Source organism: Phalacrocorax carbo, chromosome 16 (assembly GCF_963921805.1).
Source record: "Phalacrocorax carbo chromosome 16, bPhaCar2.1, whole genome shotgun sequence".
NCBI classification, from domain to species: Eukaryota; Metazoa; Chordata; class Aves; order Suliformes; family Phalacrocoracidae; genus Phalacrocorax; species Phalacrocorax carbo.
The window spans coordinates 1,663,827-1,682,298 of record NC_087528.1 but is presented as its reverse complement, the minus strand read 5'-3'; the positions used below and the strand labels follow the sequence as shown (position 1 = coordinate 1,682,298).

General features: G+C 45.7%; 1 protein-coding gene across 6 annotated transcripts in view; it reads left to right on the top strand.

Moving 5' to 3' along the window:
- LLGL2 (LLGL scribble cell polarity complex component 2) overlaps positions 1–9,882 on the top strand; it is a 34,440-nt gene extending 24,558 nt beyond the window's left edge. For 4 of the 6 annotated variants that reach the window (XM_064467315.1, XM_064467316.1, XM_009514276.2 and 1 more), the window contains 14 exons: positions 686–839; positions 947–1,051; positions 1,335–1,627; positions 1,879–2,032; positions 2,378–2,528; positions 3,217–3,333; positions 3,860–4,026; positions 4,772–5,036; positions 5,740–5,893; positions 6,559–6,596; positions 7,065–7,112; positions 7,654–7,696; positions 8,424–8,485; positions 9,198–9,882. In XM_064467315.1, the coding sequence (XP_064323385.1) occupies positions 686–839; positions 947–1,051; positions 1,335–1,627; positions 1,879–2,032; positions 2,378–2,528; positions 3,217–3,333; positions 3,860–4,026; positions 4,772–5,036; positions 5,740–5,893; positions 6,559–6,596; positions 7,065–7,112; positions 7,654–7,696; positions 8,424–8,485; positions 9,198–9,205 (1,759 nt within the window). In that variant the 3' untranslated portion in view covers positions 9,206–9,882. Of the gene's footprint in view, positions 1–685; positions 840–946; positions 1,052–1,334; positions 1,628–1,878; positions 2,033–2,377; positions 2,529–3,216; positions 3,334–3,859; positions 4,027–4,771; positions 5,037–5,739; positions 5,894–6,558; positions 6,597–7,064; positions 7,113–7,653; positions 7,697–7,933; positions 7,989–8,423; positions 8,486–9,197 lie in introns of those variants that run through there. The other 2 variants (XM_064467314.1, XM_064467318.1) reach the window with 2 other exon arrangements.
- The last annotated feature ends 8,590 nt before the right edge of the window (positions 9,883–18,472 follow it).

Below are 18,472 nucleotides of genomic sequence, written 5' to 3'. Positions count from 1 at the left end.
AGTGGAGCTTAATCTTGCAGGTTTTGAAGCATTCCCCCCCCTCACTTACAATGTTCTGAATCTCAAAAAAGAGGTTAGCTTGGCCTCCTATCTGATAAGCATGAACAGATCTAGCTAAGCGGTGGAAGTAGCTAGCAAGATATTGTCTCATCACATAAAAATGTATCATTTTCATTTCAAAGCACTTTTAAGACTTTCAGTGGGCCGTTCTTCAGACTTCATTCTTGATGCAGCATGTTGTTAGAGGTCCTTACCCCCTTACGTTGGAAGAATGTGGCTAATTTTAACCTGGAGAACTAAGATTAAAGCTTGAGTTCTTTCCCTCCCACCCAGTATTAGTATTTTTGTCAGGATGAGTTGTTCCTTCTATATGGTAAGCTTTTGTCCTTTCCAGTGCTTTTTGGAGTAATCTTAGATTGTACATTGGTGTCAGATAATCAAGAACAAACTCGATTTAAAAAAAACCAACCTAAACCAAACCGAAAACAAAACGCGGAAAAAAACTAACTAAAAAAACCCTGAAAATATTTCTCTTTAAGCTCTGCATTGCCACAGCTCAGGGCTTTATAAACAGTGTGGTTTAATCGTTGGTTCTGTTTTTTCCCCTCTGTGTTTTATCATCCTCATCTGGGTGACTTGCTGTTCCCCTGTACGATGTGTGTTTCTGTAACCCTCCCCCACACAGGCATGAAGATGGCACTGTGCGGTTTTGGGATGCGTCTGGTGTCTGCTTACATCTCCTCTATAAGCTAAGCACAGTGAGAGTATTTCTCACAGATGCTGATCCCAATGACAATATGAACACCCTGGGTGAGGACGAATGGCCTCCACTTCGCAAGGTGAGATAGCTATTGCTTGGAGAAGCTTTCTGCAACCTGAGGAGTTTTGGTTCTTGTCCTAGTTAATGCTCATGCAAAGATCAGCCACTGTGTATTTTCTCGCCTAGGTTGGTACCTTCGACCCTTATAGTGATGATCCTAGACTTGGGATCCAGAAGATCTACCTGTGTAAATACAGCGGGTACTTGGCTGTAGCTGGTACAGCAGGGCAGGTACTGAAATCTAAACAGTCATTGTAAACCTTGCTTTTAGTGCAGGTTGCCGCAGCGCAACATGGAGATGTGTTAAAATTGTAAATACTCATTTCTGTAGTGGTGAATTGATCCAGTTGCTGGAAATGTTGCTTCATATTTCTTTGCTTTTCCTAATCTGTATTTTAGACTTTATCTAATGCCCTGAGAGATGTTGTAGTTTTGGAGCTGCTGGGAAGGCCTGCAGCTTGGAGGACTGCTTGAATTGTAAGAGCTGTAGCAAAGTTTGTCCTCTCCCTTTCAGGTACTGGTGATGGAATTGAATGACGAAGATGCAGAACATGTTGTGGACCATGCTGAAGCAGATCTCCTGCAGGACCAAGAGGGCTATCGATGGAAAGGTCATGAGAAACTAAAGACTCGAGATGGACCTGTTCGATTTGAAGCTGGTTTCCAGCCGTTTGTCCTTGTCCAGTGTCAGCCACCAGCTGTGGTCACCTCATTGGCCCTTCACTCTGAATGGAAGCTTGTGGCTTTTGGTACCAGTCATGGTTTTGGGCTTTTTGACCACCAGCAGAAACGACTGGTCTTTGTCAAGTAAGTGTCGTCTTTCTAGGAGGTCTGTGATAATCCCCTGTCAAAGGTGGCCTGGAATTGCCAACAAAGCAAGTCGTGATAAGCAATTTCTCAAGAGCAGTCAATGTAGCAAGAAGCCCTGCCTCAATGGACTCTGTCCTTGAAGATCTTCAAGAGTATATAAGCATGTTCTGACATTTGTGTGTGTCCTGTTGGACTCTTGGGAGTGATTGCCTCCCAGTGACCACATGCCTACTGTCTGTCTCTTTCAGGTGTACGCTGCATCCCAGTGACCAGTTGGCCTTAGAAGGCCCACTGTCTCGGGTGAAATCCTTGAAGAAGTCCCTCCGTCAATCGTTCAGGCGGATCAGAAGAAGCCGGGTGTCCAGTAGGAAGCGACGAGGAGGTAGTGGAAATGCCTCAGAGGTGAGGGGTTCACCCTTCTTAGGGTCCTGTCTATTTACAGCTTGGAGCACCAGAGTTCTGATTAGACTGCGTAGAGCAGGAGGCAGTCTGGAGTCCTCTGTGGTATCAGTAGCTACCAGTAGAAGGGCAAAAATGGCAACTTCTGTTGCTGCTATCTGTTAGATAAAATAGTCACATTTCTAGAGAAAACATACTGTCTGTAGTTGAACGTGTGATGCAGAATATGCCTGTTCCCTGGTATGAGGGTGCTTTCCCTTTCTGTTGCTGCCACTCTTGCTATCTCTCTCCCCCTCCCCCCCCGCCATGTCTTTGCCTGACTGACAAAATGTCTCCTCATCTTTGAAGGTGCAAGAAGCAAATGCCAAATTTGACCAAGACACATTGCAGGAAATGGAACTGGCGCCAGTCCAGCGGAAGATTGAAGCCCGGTCTGCAGAAGATTCTTTCACTGGCTTTGTGCGCACCTTGTATTTTGCTGATACCTTCTTGAGAGACAGTGAGTAGAAAAAGCATCTCTCCTTTCTTCCAAACGGGTTTTTCCTCCTTCTGCCAAAGAATGTATTAGGATTTACTGCCAGGAAAATTTGGCACCTCCTGTGTCCTACTTTGTGCTGTGCTGAAAAACTAATATAGAACAAGAGCATATGTTGTCATGCAGAATTGTTATTTAGCCATTCTGGCTGCTGGCTAATCCAAGGCAAGCAGTAGTTCATCTTTGGATGCAGCCTTTATGTGTGCTTTTCAAATGTGCTGGAATGATTTCTGACTTCTTAGTATAAGCTTTTCCTTGTCTTATTACTCTAAAGTTCACCCCTGCCCCAGCAGAGCTTTATAATTTTGGTGAGGGTGGTGGCTGGTTGTGCATCAGAGCCCCAGCTGATATCACACACAAGTTTACTCTGCTCATATGTAATATAAATATGTGACAACTGGAAGCAGCAGTTGTGGTGTCTCATGAAAACAGCACTCTCTTTTTACTCGTGTGCCACATCCTTCATCAGGGTTGCTGATGGATACGTACTGGGAAAAGAAGTGCTAAGCGCCTGTTGTTTCCCTGGCCATTCTGCCCTAATATAAAGATATTTAGGATGTAAACAGAGGGAGGATGTGTATAGCTAGTGGAAAGCAGTTATCCAAGGATGTCACAGATGGTGCCCTGCTCATGAGCCTTCTTGTTGCTCCAGGCTCTCGTCACTGCCCATCCTTGTGGGCAGGCACCAATGGAGGTACAGTCTACGCCTTCTGTTTACGTGTTCCTCCAGCAGAGAGGAGGATGGATGAGCCTGTCAGGGCAGAGCAGGGTAAGTACGCCTTGTGAAAGCAAGGTCCTAATGGACCTGAGCTATTACTCATAGAACCAAGAGTTAGATGCAGAAAAGCAAGGTAGCTCACTGATAAACAGCACTAATTGAGAGTGGAGCTAAACGTAGCAGCGTCTGAACTAAGCAATGCCGACTGCAGCGACTGAGCTGAAGAGTAAGTGAGCTCCAGCACTGCCTTATGTGCCTTAGCCTCATTTCCTGCTGAGTTCAGAGATGTGAATTTGCATCAGCTGTCACTGAAGTTTACCATCAAGCTTCAGTGCATATGTACCTTATTCTGACAGCTGGACCTGCTATCTTTATGTAACAGTAGTTCCTCTTTAACAAGACCCAGTTCAGTGCAAATGCCCTTTAACTACTAAATCTTTTTAGGCAGGGTTTCTATAGCCACACCGTGTAGGTCTCCAGCTCTGAGAGGACATGAGTGGGTTGTAACACAGTGTCTCTGACTAGACTCCTGTTTGGTTTTTGTTTGTTGATTTTCCTCCTTATCTTGCTTGTCTAGCCAAAGAGATTCAGCTGATGCACAGGGCTCCTGTTGTGGGCATACTTGTCTTGGATGGACGCAGCACTCCCCTCCCAGAACCTCTAGAAGTAGCGCATGACCTTTCGAAGAGTCCTGATATGCAAGGCAGCCATCAGCTGTTGGTGGTGTCTGAAGAGCAACTTAAGGTAAGCCTCACCCAGGAGGTGCATATGGACTGTACGTAAAATCTGCTAAAGCGCTGAGCAGTACTTGGTGGAAAGACCACTCTTGGGAGTGCTTATTCTTCTGTACACAAATAGCATCCCTGGGACAGCATTTCTGTTTGATGCAGCCCATAAATCAGGTGTGTGCTGACAAATTGGGTGTTCAGCATTGTGATGCACATGCTGAATGTCGAAATTTTGTTTGTATATTACATTATACTCTTTGGACAAGGCTGCTTCTGATTTTGAGAAAGAGCTTTTGCTGTGGTTAGTACAGAAGCTGGAATTGGTAGGCATTTCTATGAAGCAACTAAAAAGCTTCTTGTTTTGCACACTAACTAGACAGCGTAGAAGAGAAGATGAAGTAGCTTGCTCTAGGCTGGCCTGGGCTTTTTAATGTGAAGAGGACACAGTTAGTGTAAACCCTGTTCTCTTTCTGTGATAATTTATAGCCAAATATGGAAGGGGTTTGAAAGAACTAGGGAAGAAATGCAGCTTGCAGTCTGAAGGGTAAAATTGCTTGGTGTCAGAACAGAACCAGATTCTGATGCTGACTGTGGCCGATGCCGCCTTGTCCCATGAGCAGGGGCAAGGCTGACTCAGATTACACCTGTGTGCATTCACTGTGAATGAAAACACTGTTAAAGGAGGGAGCAGCAGGTGTCCTGGGGCGCGGCTGCTGCCCTTGTGCAGGAAAGAGATGTCAGTGTCTTGTTTCTATTGACAGGTATTCACGTTACCCAAGGTTAGCTCCAAACTGAAGCTCAAGCTGACGGCCATGGAAGGCTGTAGGGTACGAAAGGTGACGGTTGCGAACTTTGGCAGCTGCAAGACTGACGATTACAGTGAAAATGACCTGGCTGTCCTGACTAACCTGGGAGACATTCAGATAATTTCACTGCCCTTCCTCAAGTTACAGATCCGCTACCCCTGTATTCGCAAAGAGGATGTGAGTGGCATTGCATCCTGTGTCTTCACCAAATATGGCCAAGGTAAGGTGTGCTTCTCCCGAGGCACCTACCTCTGTTGTGTGTTTGAGACGAAGGAAGAGGGAGGGATTTTAGGGCTTAGTGTTTAGAGCCGGCTGTGTATACATGTGAGTATTACATAAATATGTCCTTTACATGTTTCTGGCCAGAAGCAGTTGCCAACAGGTACTGACATGTGAATTAGCAGACGTGAGTTTATTCCAGTATTGTTAATGAATACAGTGGTTTTCAGCTAACAGGTTGGATGTGCCATCTGGCCATGCTCCTCTTGTCTGGAGTCAAGAGAATGGCTCTCTAAGCAGCAGGCACTGGGGAAGTGGCTGCATTGTGCCTCCTATACATGCCTGTGGGTCAACACTCAAATTGCAAAACCAGGATCCAGCATCGTATGGCTGCTGAAGGCAGATAGCTGCTTTGCAGTTCAGTTTTTACATCTTTAAATGCTGCTTTTCATAAGTGTTAGCACAGGACAATACAATTACCTGTCAGGATAACCTTAAATTGCCCAGTCTCTAGGCTAAGCAATCCTTGGGAAATTGGGGTAATATCTTACTCAGTGATTCTTCCTAGTTTACGTAGGAGGAAATGCAAGCCCTTTCTGCCAAACATAGAGGGTGCTTAGAGTCGTTCTATTTTGGATCATCTCTAGTTCTGGAACTGTATTCTTGGACTTGAGAATTGCTTATAAACTCCCAATCATCTGTAGGTTTCTATCTGATCTCACCGTCGGAGTTTGAGAGGTTTTCCCTTTCTACCAAATGGTTAGTGGGGCCCCGGTGCATTGTGGACATGCCAGAAGTCACAAGCAACAATCACGTGCACAGCAAGCCTGGCATGGAGAATGCTGCAAGAAAATCTAGGTAAAAGCTGTAAAACTCCTGCACGCTGACCGTGTCTGAGTAGTGAGATCTACTCGACTGTTTCCAACAAAGTTTTGTGTTTCATAGAGAATGTCATCTTAGGGAAAAAAAAAAAAAAGACTTTGAGGTCTTTGTTAACAACATTCCTTGATGATGGGCATGAGGGAATGTAACCTTCTCCCTGATGGTTCTCCAACTTGCAGAACAGCTGGTGGGACATAGTGAAGCATCGGAATTGGTATCCCTAAGATAGTAATAAATTATAAGCTCTGGCTCGCTTTACTTGTTCCCTCATGATGTGTCTGACAGACACCTTACTCTGGCACACTTTGGGAGCTGTGTGTTACTGATGAGGCTGAACTGTTGCTGTGTGAAGGGAAATCCCATGTTCCTCCTCTCTTCTTGGAACATCAGCAAATAGTCATAGATCTGACACTCGTGGACATCCTATAGGGATTTTATTCCAAAAGTTTAGAAATGCGCTCTGGTGCCTGCAGACTTCTGCATCACCAGCATGTGATGAAGCCCTTCCTATATTCTTGCTGAACAAACCATTTAGTTAGCATGTGCGGGAGGGAGCTTCTTGTAGCTGCCAGGAGTATATGTGAATTCTCTGTCCCCCCTATGCCTCAGAGTCAGTGATTGTTTTCTGCCCCCTCTTCTAGGGGATCAGGAAGAAGTTCGGGTGACTGCGGAGAAGATGGTAAGCAAAAAATAGTTGTACTAAATGTAGCATGGTGAGGTGTAAACCTGAACCATCTTTCCTATTGCTACAGTTGATATTTTCTACCTAAGAAAGGGAAAAGTAAGGAGGGACATGAGGGAAACACTGACTTGCCTGGACAGTAGTTGCTAGCTCTGAAGTAAGTTGCATGTGGCAAGATTGCCTTGAAGAGGGTACAACGTAGTTTCTGTTGGGAGGAAGAGGCTGTGGAAAGATAAGGTCTGAAATGGCAGATGAGATCTTCTATTAGCCAAACTAGTATTGCTGGAAAATACAGCTCAGCATGTGAGAGGCTTTAAGGATTAGTTGCAAAGCATCCAGTAAAGTCAAAAGGTACTTAACATGGGGAAAAAAATCCAGTTCTATTGTAGGTTTCCAATGTCACATATTTCATGAAAAGGGAAAAATATTGTGAGGTAAAAGCACTTTTCCTACTCTTTTTTGTAGAAAGGAAGTCTGGGAGGCTGATGGAACATGCCTTGCTCAATGACGAAAGTGAGTGAGATGAAGTCTTGCTACTGACGGGGCAGGTGCCTTTCTGGGTGGGAAAGAAGAAAGCTGCTGGGAATTTTGTGGGTTCCAGTACTCAGTTCCAAGGGATCTGCAGTTACACAGGACTGGCAGAAATACTGGATTTTCATGAACTGGTAGAAGTGAGGGGTCGGACAGGTAGTCATGCCCTCAGGCAGGGGTTGCTCCTCATAGCTGCATTCACTGCTGTGATAAGAGAAGGATCTTTACTTTCCAATAGGACTTTTGTAAAATGACAACTGGAACAGGCTGTTCCTTTGGGACTCCGGTACACTGGGACTGGCAGCGTTTCCTCTGGCAAATGGCTGCTTCAGTCCTTTATGCCAGCCTGTTCAGTAGAAACCTGGTACTGTTGAAGGGGCAATGTTGTTACAAGGTCTGACCTCTGTGTTGAGGGAGGCAGGTTTTAAAGGCTGTTCAGCAGGGGTGTGGAATGTGGCTAGGCTGCTGCCTGAAAGCAGATCTCCACTGGTTTGGCTCACTGCTTTAACCCTCTGCTTTCCAGAAGTCCTGAAGGAGATCCAGAGTACTCTGGAGGGGGGCAGAGGGTGAGTATCAACCAACTTCTGTTCCTAGTGGGTGGGGCTGGTGAGGGAGGGCATTTCTAGTTGGAAGCAGGGGAATGCCCAACCTGATGGCAGGGATCCTTGTGCTGGAATCTGGTCATGTACATGTTCTACAAACTACCAAAGGGAAGGAGTAAGAGAGAGGCAGGTTCTCTTTCACATGTTGTCCCTTGACGTTTTTAATGAATAATGCTTTGTCTCTTTCTCTCCGAAAAGCAGGAGAGATCACATTCCCACATCCCAAAGGAACAGGACTCTGAGTATTCGCATACAGGTTTCTATTCGTGTCAACCCATACTGATCTAAGGGCAGGCCACATGGGCTTAGTCGGTCGAGGATGGGACTCTGGAGTTTTAATCCTGGCTTGTCACTGTCACTTGGACATGTTCAGTATCTCTGCTCCCATTCTGTCTATACAATAAAGCTAAGCTACCACCATGGGTGCGGGGCTTTATCTTGTCTCCCTAGAATACTGATGTTCAGGTGACAGGGGCTACGGAAGTGTAGACAAAGGAATACTGTTTGCAACGGATGCAGGAGGCTTGGTGGGATTGGTAACTGCTGGTGTGTAAGGATAAGTGACTGCCTGACACGCTCTGCTCTGCGCACTGCCTCTGGACACTACCTAATCCTGGTCTTCTGTCAGCAGCTGGGAGTGGATGGGATGATACTGCATTGCAATAATGAACCTTTCCTTGTGTCATTGCAGGAGCTATGCAGAAAGAAATTTGGCAAGAAGTCCATTAGGACATGGACTAAGTAATGGAGGAGGTAGGTGAGGCTAAGGATATTTCAGGCCTGGTGAAGTAGCCAAAGGAAGCAGGAAGTAGAATGAAGTTTGATGAAATTTAGCTTTTATAAATGGTTTGTGATAGTGCAGAACTCTGGCCTGAATTTTCAGGATGGGAATCTGCTGACTGTGTGAGGTGCTAGCACTGTTCAGCACCTTGTGTGCCACATGAGTAAATATGCTGCATCAGCGTTAGAGGAGGAGATAAAAATGCTTTAAAGGCTCCTGCCTGACACTCAACTTTACTGTAAAGCAAACTGGAGAGGTAGCCAGAGCTCACAGCAATACTCTGACAAGACTTACTAAGGACTCCCAAATAAATGGGTGCCTTTACCGAGCATTAACATGATGCATGGAATCCCTCTTTGCCCTCTTCCCTTCCTCTGTGCTTGAAGGGTTTGAGTAGTGACCACAGCAACATGCAAGTCTGCATTAACTCTGAAAACCCTTGGGCAGAAAACAGGGGGAGGGAGGTTACTGTATTTTTATAGTTTTATACATTGTCTATCAAAATACGCTCGTATCTAGTGTATGTGTGGGGAGATGTGCCTTGCTAGAGCTTTGGGTCCTGTGTAAATTCTTGTAGCTGATGCAATGATATGCATTTCACATAGCATTATATCAACTCATTAGCTCTCGTTAGCTTCCAACTTCTGTTTTCTAAAATGGCTTTTGCATACTTTTATCCCAAAGCAGATTGACCAGAATTCATCAAGGACTTTCTGGCATCGGATTGAGTGCCATAACACTACTGATTGGGCAAACCGTCCCCGGGGAGAGGGCACCACTGCTCCCTGCAGCGCAGGCTAGTGAGCTGCAGCCCGCATGCATATGCGTGCCTGCCTCTGCCTCCCCTTTTAGTGCCTCACTAGAGACATCTCCTCTTGGAGCCCGCCTTGCATTAGGACAGAAGTGGATCGCCAGGTCTGATGCACCACAAGCCTCTGAGTACATCTTAACTTTTAAATGTTTGCACATTTCCCTTTTCTACTGGGCTGGGTTTTAAATTATAAATGTTACTGCCTTGGTGCAGGATTTTAATAAACGCACATTGTTACCTCCAACTGGTTTAAAATTATTTTTTGTACAATTTTTTTAAATCGTATGGGTATTTCAGTTTTAACAGAAGCATTTTAGAAATTTACTTTTCAAAAAAAAGTTAAATAATATATGCTAGATTCCTGTGACTGCTGTATGTGGTATCTGAATGAGTAATTTTGGGTTTTGTTTGTTATGGTACTGTTAACTGGCTTTACGGATTTGGGTAGAATCTATTTTTGTAGCCATTCAAATCAGAGGAAAACTAATTGAACTTGATTTTTGTTTCAACACTACATTGCTCTTTTTTGGAAATAAAACTCTGAATTCCCTTTTGTGATCCTTGTCTGCTCTCATATCTATTCTTCCCACCAGCAGCAGCAGCAGCAGCTTTCACACTGGCACAGACTCGTGCCCACTTACCCCTTGAAGAAGGCAGAGCTGTCCCCCTCTGAGCTGTAGAGGCAAAGAGCATGCCTGGAGATTAAGTGGCCTTGTTAAGCAAGGTGGTGATTTGGAGAAGGTGCAGGTAGCAAGCAAGTTGATTGTGTTACTGTCCTGCTATTCATACATCATGTGGCCAGAAAAGGGCACTGGTTCAGATTATAGTCCCCGGAAGGTCGTCTGCTAGCTTGTCCTGAGATAATTTGGGTGATAATACACGGGAGGGAGAAGCGGTTGTGGCAATGCTGCTGTACTCGTCAGCCAATGGGTTTTGAATTGGAACTGGTGAAACTCTGTGGAGAGCACTCTGTTACTCTTTAAACTTTTTGGTTCCTTTGTCCCTGACATAATGCTACTTTCGTCTTTTCCAGCTAAGAAAAGAGTATTCTCCTAGTTCTCTCCTGTAACTTGCCTGTGGCACGGTGTGAGTCAGTGAGAAAGAACTAAACCCTCCCAGGCTAGTGCTGAGCTGTCATCCTTGGCATGCTTTGGAAACCTCTCCTTGGAAGCTCTCTTGTTTTGGGCTCTGTCTTTACCTTCCTGAGCAAGGCTGAGGGATCCTTTATTTCCTAGAGCACTAGGGTGGCACTTTCTATTCAGCAGGAGAACATGGTTGCAGAGTTGCTGTTGCTCAGGTGATGTTTCAGGCAGCTTTCCTTCTAGAAGAATTAGTATCTCCTTTGAGACCTAATTTATTACTAATGAGGTTTAGAGAGCCTTCTCTCCTACTCAGTGTGGTCTGACAAACTAGTTTCCATTTTCTTGTTTCTGCTAGCTTCATTATTTCCTTTTTTCCATTGCTGCAGGATTGACGCTAGCAGAAGGGTGGCCTGCTGTTTTCCACCTCTTGTGCCAGGCACTGATGCTGCAAATCTGCAGGAAGTTACGGTTTAATCAGCGGCTTCTGAGCTGGTCTGATCCTGTGCACGTGCATCATCCTGGTGCACCCAGCTGCTTCTTTCTGCTCCTCGTAGATGAGCTGATTCTAATGCCTTTTCTGAGTATTGCATTTTCTGGCAGCCTTGGGGTAAGTGGCATGGCAGACCTCCTCAGAAAGGGCAAAAGCAGTTTATAACTTCTCCCCATTTTTCACCCACATAACTTGAAAAATCCAATAGGTCCACTGAAAGAGTTAGACAAATCACAAAAAATGCTTTAATAATTTGTGCACCTTAAAGTGAATTTAGGTTTAAAAACAAAAGGAACTTTATCCAGGCTTCTTGTTATTTTCCTGAAAGCACATGCCAGACTGTCAATGGGGCTGAGTAGTTTAGGATGTGTGCTAATAAATGGCAGATTTTTTCCTAGCAATGCTTACTTGAAACCTACAGCTGAAGGACTCACTGGAGTAAGCTGCTTGGCTTATTGTTGTAAGCAAAGGCATTAAGAATCCTTTTAGAGCTGCCATGCCTAAAATGCAGGAGAAACAGCAAAGGGGCAAAGCAGGGGAAGAGTGGAACTTGTGTTGTGCTTTCAATTATATTCTGAGCTGAGCAGGAGAGGATGGAAAGGCTCACAGTATTCAGAGCTAGGGTGAATTTTCAGGGATGTCAGAAAACCACTGGCAAGTAAAATCAGTGATGGGATGAGGTGTTCTTGAAGGATGGAGTCTTCAATGAATGTCTGTAAGCAGCTTTTGAATGTAATGGGAAAAAATCCCTCTGCATCACTCCCTTTCGGGAATTGCCTTCTGAGCCTCGCTGTTACACCTAGTCTGCCCATCAGCTGATAGTAACAATAATAGCCTGTTTCTGATCAGAGAATTCAGCTGCTGCCAAACTCCTTGAGTTTTGTGCCTACCTCTACTTTTCACTTGAACTCTGCTTGTCTGGGATCTGATAGAAGCTTGCTGTCTCCAAGAGCTAACGCTTAATGCTTGGAAGCACTCTGAGGGCTCATTGGCCCTTATTAATGTTATTGCCAGTCAGGCTTTGGCAGTGCTCTCCCCTTCTGCTTTATGCAGTTTCATTGGGGTCTGGCACCATAAAGTGCCCCTTTGCCGCAGGAGCTGAGCTGCTGTTAACACTGGCTGCCAGTGCTTGAAAAAAGTCCTTTCTTATAGCTATGCTGGCAGCATGTTCCCTAACCCTTGCGGACCTGTTTCTCTGCAGAGGGGAAAGTCTTGGATCACAACTAAAAAACAGCCCAAATTTTCCACATCTGAATACATATATTAGGCATCCAATATGGGATGCTGTTTTATAGTGGCCTGAGTTTTAGGTCAAATGCTTTCTTGTAACCTGAGCTCTTTTATAGGGTTGTGTATTTGGTGCCAAAATTCCCTAGTTCTAGAAAAGCTTGGCCTAGGGCTCTTCTTAGTTTTTTCAATAGTAATGCAAGCTTTCCTCAGATGTTTAGCAACTGAATATTTGCTGAATTTGTCTAACAATTCTATTAGGAGAACATAATGTTGGAAGGAAAAGTACTTTTCATCTTAGTTATAAGGCCTGAGGCATGTCTGGTTAGCGAGAGAATGAAAGCTTTTACAGCTTAATTGGTCTGTTTCTTAGAATATGGTTTGTATCTATTGCAGCTAGAATAAATGCATGCCTGGACTGTAGTCCTAAGTTCAGCCTGCAAAGCACGTTGCTGCCTTTGTGGCCTCATGAATTGGGATGTCTTTAGTAAGAGCAGGGCTGAGATCTGGTGGCGAATTGGCATGGCTAAAGAATGACAGACTTCAGTGGAAGTTTTCTAAAGCTCGACAGTCCTTGCTAAGCCACATTGACTTAGTGATCTCTCAAGCAAAGGCTGGGGTGTTGCAGCTGTAGCTGATTCCCTGAGGTAAGCCAGGTGAAGACAGATTCCTTCAATAGCTGCCACAAGCCCATGGCGCAGAAAACTTGATGCCTTTGCTAACAGCCACAAGCCCCAAGTACTTGGATTATTTCCATGCAGCGCATCAACCTTTTCCTCTGACATGGTGATAATGAGGAGTTTGACAAGCTTTCCAGATTGGGTGCAACTTAGCAGAGGGTCAGCAAAAATGTATGTGAAAAGGCGGCTGTAGCAGTAGGGTGGCCCTTGAGATCATCCTGCTGTTGATTAATTTGTTCCAACTCATGCTTGGGTAGAAATGGTCCCTCTCAAGCAGAGCCAAGTGTGTCTGGGTGGTGGTTTCTGGTCGAGGAAGGGCCTTTTTTTCATGCTGAGCCTGTGGAGATGGGTAGACTGAGGTGGCCTGGCTTTCTCTGGTGGCAGTTGCAAGCTCCGCAATGATAATAGCAGGGAAAGGGGATTGTTTTCTCCACTTAACTAGCTTATCCTTTAGTTTGTCTTCCCCGTGGCATGGGAAGTAAACAGCTGAAGTAAGTGCGAGTGGTCATCTTCCACTGGCTGGCTGGGTGTAGCTGCAGGGCTGCATGGGCTTACATGTCAGGGAAGAGGGCTGAGGCCATGGCTGGGGGTGAGTTTCTTCCCTTCTTGGCTGGGTGTTCCACAGCTTCTGAGATGTGAATATTCCTTAACTCATTATGATTCCTGTCACTACAACCTCTGTTCAGAGACACATTTCCAGAGTGGGAGGGCTGAACCTGTCCTCCCACAGCTGTTGCAGGGTCTCAGCCCTCTCCTGCTGCTTTGCCTCTGAGCCATGGCAGCCATGAGGTAGAGGGTCTGGGGGTGCTTAGGGAGAATGCTTTGCCCCAGGTGCCGCCCTCCCTGCTGCCCTCCCTTCCCTTGGAGCAGGGCCATGGTGCCTTTTCCCGCCCTTTCACCCCTTGCCTCAGAGCGGGGCTATGGCGCTTTTTCCCGCCCTTTCACCCCTCGCCTCAGAGCGGGGCTGCAGCACTTTTTCCCGCCCTTTCACCCCTCGCCTCAGAGCGGGGCTATGGCGCTTTTTCCCAGCCTTTCACCCCCCGCCTCAGAGCGGGGCTGCAACACTTTTTCCCGGCCTTTCACCCCTCGCCTCAGAGCGGGGCTATGGCGCCTTTTCCCGGCCTTTCACCCCTCGCCTCAGAGTGGGGCTATGGTGCTTTTTCCCAGCCTTTCACCCCTCGCCTCAGAGCGGGGCTATGGCGCTTTTTCCCAGCCTTTCACCCCTCGCCTCAGAGCAGGGCTATGGCGCCTTTTCCCGGCCTTTCACCCCTCACCTCAGAGTGGGGCTGCAGCACTTTTTCCCGCCCTTTCGCCCCTTGCCTCAGAGCGGGGCTATGGCGCCTTTTCCCGCCCTTTCGCCCCTTGCCTCAGAGCGGGGCTATGGCGCCTTCTCCTGCCCTTTTGTCCCTCTGAGGAGGTGGCCAAGGGTGCTGCCCGCCATGGCTGCTCATCAGGTGGCTCAGCCAAAGGCTGTGGGCCTGCCCTCAGGACAGCCTCCCTGTGCATGCAGGCCCTGGCACAGCCATCTCTCTAGAGGTATGCTACTAAAAAGTTTCTCTTTTGTGATATGGTGGAGTGAGGGCTATAGGAGTCCAGGGCAGTCTCAGGAAGCAGCTTTGTTCCCTAGAAACATGCTGAAGTGTCCTGGGTGAGGTCCAGATGCTGTTTATGACTGCCACCATTGAATGCCTTTTGAGCATGGTGTAAATGCATAAAATGCCTCACCTTCCTGATCCTTCACCCTCAAGCTGGGCCCCAGTGTCCATCACCTGCTCAGTAGAGGGTCAGCAATGCTGTTTCTTACACTGCCTTTGCAACAGCATCTGCCTTTGCGGCCTAAAATAGGACTGTGAATGCTACAAAGCAGCAAAGGTGGGAGATGGGAAATGCAAGCGAGCAGTCTTTTCCACCACCAGCTCTGAGCAGAGGTGACTGCCCTGGTGCTGGGGGAAGCCATCCCCTGAAAGGTCAGTCAATTCTGCCAGTGACTTCAGAGGGACTGATTTTCATGTAATGCAACTGTTGTGTAAACAAGCTTCTAATTTTCCTCTTGCATCTCATGAAGATGTGCTTTTCCTGAATGTTGACTGAACCATGGGGATAGCAGAAGGAGGGTTGCTGGGAGCACAACAAGGATGGGATTGCTAAAATGCTCCTTGTGCTTGTGGCCTGTTTCAGTGGAGAGGAAAGTAGCTAAAAAGGTACTTTGATGTGTGGTTGTTACCACCGTACAACTCTTCCTTAGTTAAATGTGTAGAGGCTGCTGCTCTCCAGCTCTTTGAGGCATAGCTTTTGTGTCCAGAGCTAAGTTCTATTTTAAAATGGCTGTTTGGTGAGGGGGCTCTCTTTAGGATGGATGGTCCTGAACACATTCTGACAGCAGTCAGGGAGAGTCACCCTAGGTAGGAAAGATCTGTATCTCCAAGGGCAGAGCCCAGCCTGTCACTGACTCTTCCCCTTCAGAAGATATGGAACTCTTCTTCCTGTGTGCTCCTGTGGCAAATGTATGTTACATGTTTATTCCTAATGAGACTCTGAATGTTTAAATTTCTTTAAAGTCAATCTTTTGTTCCCTGCTTATGCTTAGGGCAGGACATGAAAAAATGAAGCTTAGATTCTGCTCACACTCTCCTTCTTTAAAGGGAACTTAGCTATACCAGATTGCTGTGCCTGAGCCCTTGACAAACAGGCTGAGCTCTTAAAAACCAAATCTGCTACACAAAGACACCTCTGAGCTACTCAGTGCCACCCCGAAGTCAGATGTTACAGCTCAAGTCCTGATGGAAGTAAGAGTCCAAGGAAGCAGAGAATATGCAGGTTTGAGTAAAGGCTTAGTATTATTTTAGGAGAACCTGCTAGCTTAGGCGGTATATTGAGTTGAAAGCAGTTTAAACTGTTGCTGAGGGACCTTTATTCCAAACTGCAAAGTCTGAAGATTATTGGATTTAGAAGAGTGTCTGTTCTGTTAGCCACACTTGAATTTGGAGGAGGTATTCTTAAAGGGTGTATTGTTCTACAGGCAAGTACCTCCTCTTGTCTTTATTCTGACACAGATGAGAGCAGATAAAATGCAGGCTTGTGTCCAAAAGAGGTATGCTAGCCCTTAATTGGTTTGATAGCCTGTGATGCTGTCACTGCTGTGACAGTTTGCTCACAGTTCAGACCTGATGTATTTGCCTGTACTTTCATTATAGGAAGACATTTTGAATGCCAATGAACAGCAATGAGGACTTAAAAAAAATCCATCTCAAGGAAATTCAATTCTGTCAAGTTAGGCCCATGAGGCAAAGGTTCTGGAAACAATGAAACTTAAGCACTAAGTGATAGTCATGTCGTATGGAATTAACCTTTAAAAAAGACTGGTTTAATTTTATACTTAGCTGACTTGCTGGAGACTCCACACAGACATTCAGAGTTGGCAATGCCTCAGTTCTAAAGGCTCAGGAAGCACAGAAAGAAGCCTTTACTAAAAGGAATCTGAGAGTCCAGGCCCTATGACTTCTGTTGTGCAACATTCAGGGACCATCCTTAAAAAGGTTTATTTTGACTACAGTAAGTGGGACATAAGAATTTCAAAGTGAAATAATATCATATTGTCTTTCTGAAGCACGTGGTGTTTGCAAAGACTAATCTTGGGTTGGATGGAAACTGCTCCTACTAGCTCAGTTTAATGATGTTCATAGGCAGATTCCTCCCTACTGTTCTGTGTTCATTCTACTGTTACTTAGGGGTTTGTTTGTTAAACCATTAGAAAACCCAGCTTGAGAGTGAGATCTTCATCTAGCAATTATTTAGGGCACAAGAAAAATGCTAATTTCTCAGTAGCTGACATCACAGCCGTGAATGAATGTATCCGTATCGGAGCTCCATGTGCTTCATTAGTTAACAACATGGGAGGTAGGTACCATTAACTCTGGTAGATTTTCTGTGAAAAGAAGCAGCAGATAGTACCTGTGATCTATTTTCATAAGTCTAAACAGACTTGGTTCAGTGGGTTAACTTGCTCACTGATGGGCTTTTTTTAGGACTGCTTATACACAGAAGGGGAACTTTCCATTAGAATGTATGCTGCATGGAAGTGACTCAAATTCTGTAAACCATTTCCATGTTAAAGTGATATCTGTTGAGAGGTATTTATTACTTATAAGGATATCTCCTGTGCCTAGGGAGACATGAGACCTCTCATAAAATGAATAGGGATCTATCTACAGAAGATTAAGGAAATTAAATATCTGCAGTGGAATAGAGCACGAGATACTGACAGGCTTGTTAATATTAAATGGGAGAAAATGTTCATCGTCCTATAAAATAAGTGACAAGTTTTGGAGGCAATCCCCTTGAGAGGAGTCTTCGAGTGTGTCTTCTAATGCCTGGTTAGGCAAACTGCTCCCAGTTTGTCCCAGATCTTTGGAGGCAAAGCATAATCAGAGTTCCTGTGCTTGCAAAACTGTAAATAAAATATAATGGCACAAAAGGCATGAGTGGCCCAGTATCACACCTAAGTTCCTGTTGTTCCACTATAGGATAATCTGATTTTGACAGAGCATCTGTCAAAGTTTCAAACTCAAATCTTTCTCTACGTACTCTAATCTCCCTATACTCTTCTTCCTCATTCCCTCCCAGAGCTTAGGAGCCCTAATCACGGTTTGCAGCTTCCTCCCAAGGGGAGGAGGAGCAGCAGGTGCTGATCTCTTCTCTCTGGTGACCAACACCCGGAACCGAGGGAATGGCAGGGAGATGTGCCAGGGGAGGGTTAGGCTGGGTATCAGGAAAAGGTTCTTCCCCCAGAGGGTGGTGGAGCCCTGGAACAGGCTCCCCAGGGAGGCATCATGGAACCAGCCTGGCGATGTCCAAGAAGCACTTGGACAAGGCCCTCAGAGACACGGTGTGAATTTGGGGTTGTCCTGTGCAGGGACAGGAGTTGGACTCGATGGTCCTTGGGGGTCCCTTCCAGCTCAGGGCATTCTGTGATTCTATGAAGAGAGTTTCACAACTGTGGTGCCGCTGCTAAGAGCTGTTCTGCCCTCCTGTGTCACTTGTTTCCTCCCTTTCTTCTCCTAGTACCTATTTTTGCTTTCAATTTTATTTTTAACTATGTTAAAATTTTGCCAAATCAGTCAACTGAACCAACGCCTTATGATCTGGAGTGAGGGAATAACCAGCAAGAGCAATTGCAGGCAAGGAGGCCCACTTATTTGCGGGGAAGCTCACCATTAGATCAGCTTACCTGTAAGGTCAAATTGCACTGAGGTGACCACCAGAACTGGTGCAAAGGAAACAACTGCGGAATACAGAAGATACTGGAAGGAAGGAGTGGCCCCTTTCAGATGAGAGTCATAAAGTCAGTTTAGCTGTAATATGAAACCTCACCCCTAGCTGCATGATTCCTTCTACCTTTATCTCTGCAAGCTTATTTAGCATCTGCTGGGGATTTTCAGATACCTGCATGTAATCGTTTCAGTCTGGACAATCTAACTTTTTACTTTGATCCTTTGATTTATACTTCAGGGGCTATGATGCTTTCTGCAGAGAAGTCCTTTCTCATGGGAGAACAGTCCCTGTGGGCAGCCACACGCCAGGGCTGTAGCCCACACAATTGGAAAGTCTCTTGAGTTCACGTATAATTGGTTTGAAAACCAAATCCAGGGGATTTTACCAACTCAAATGAG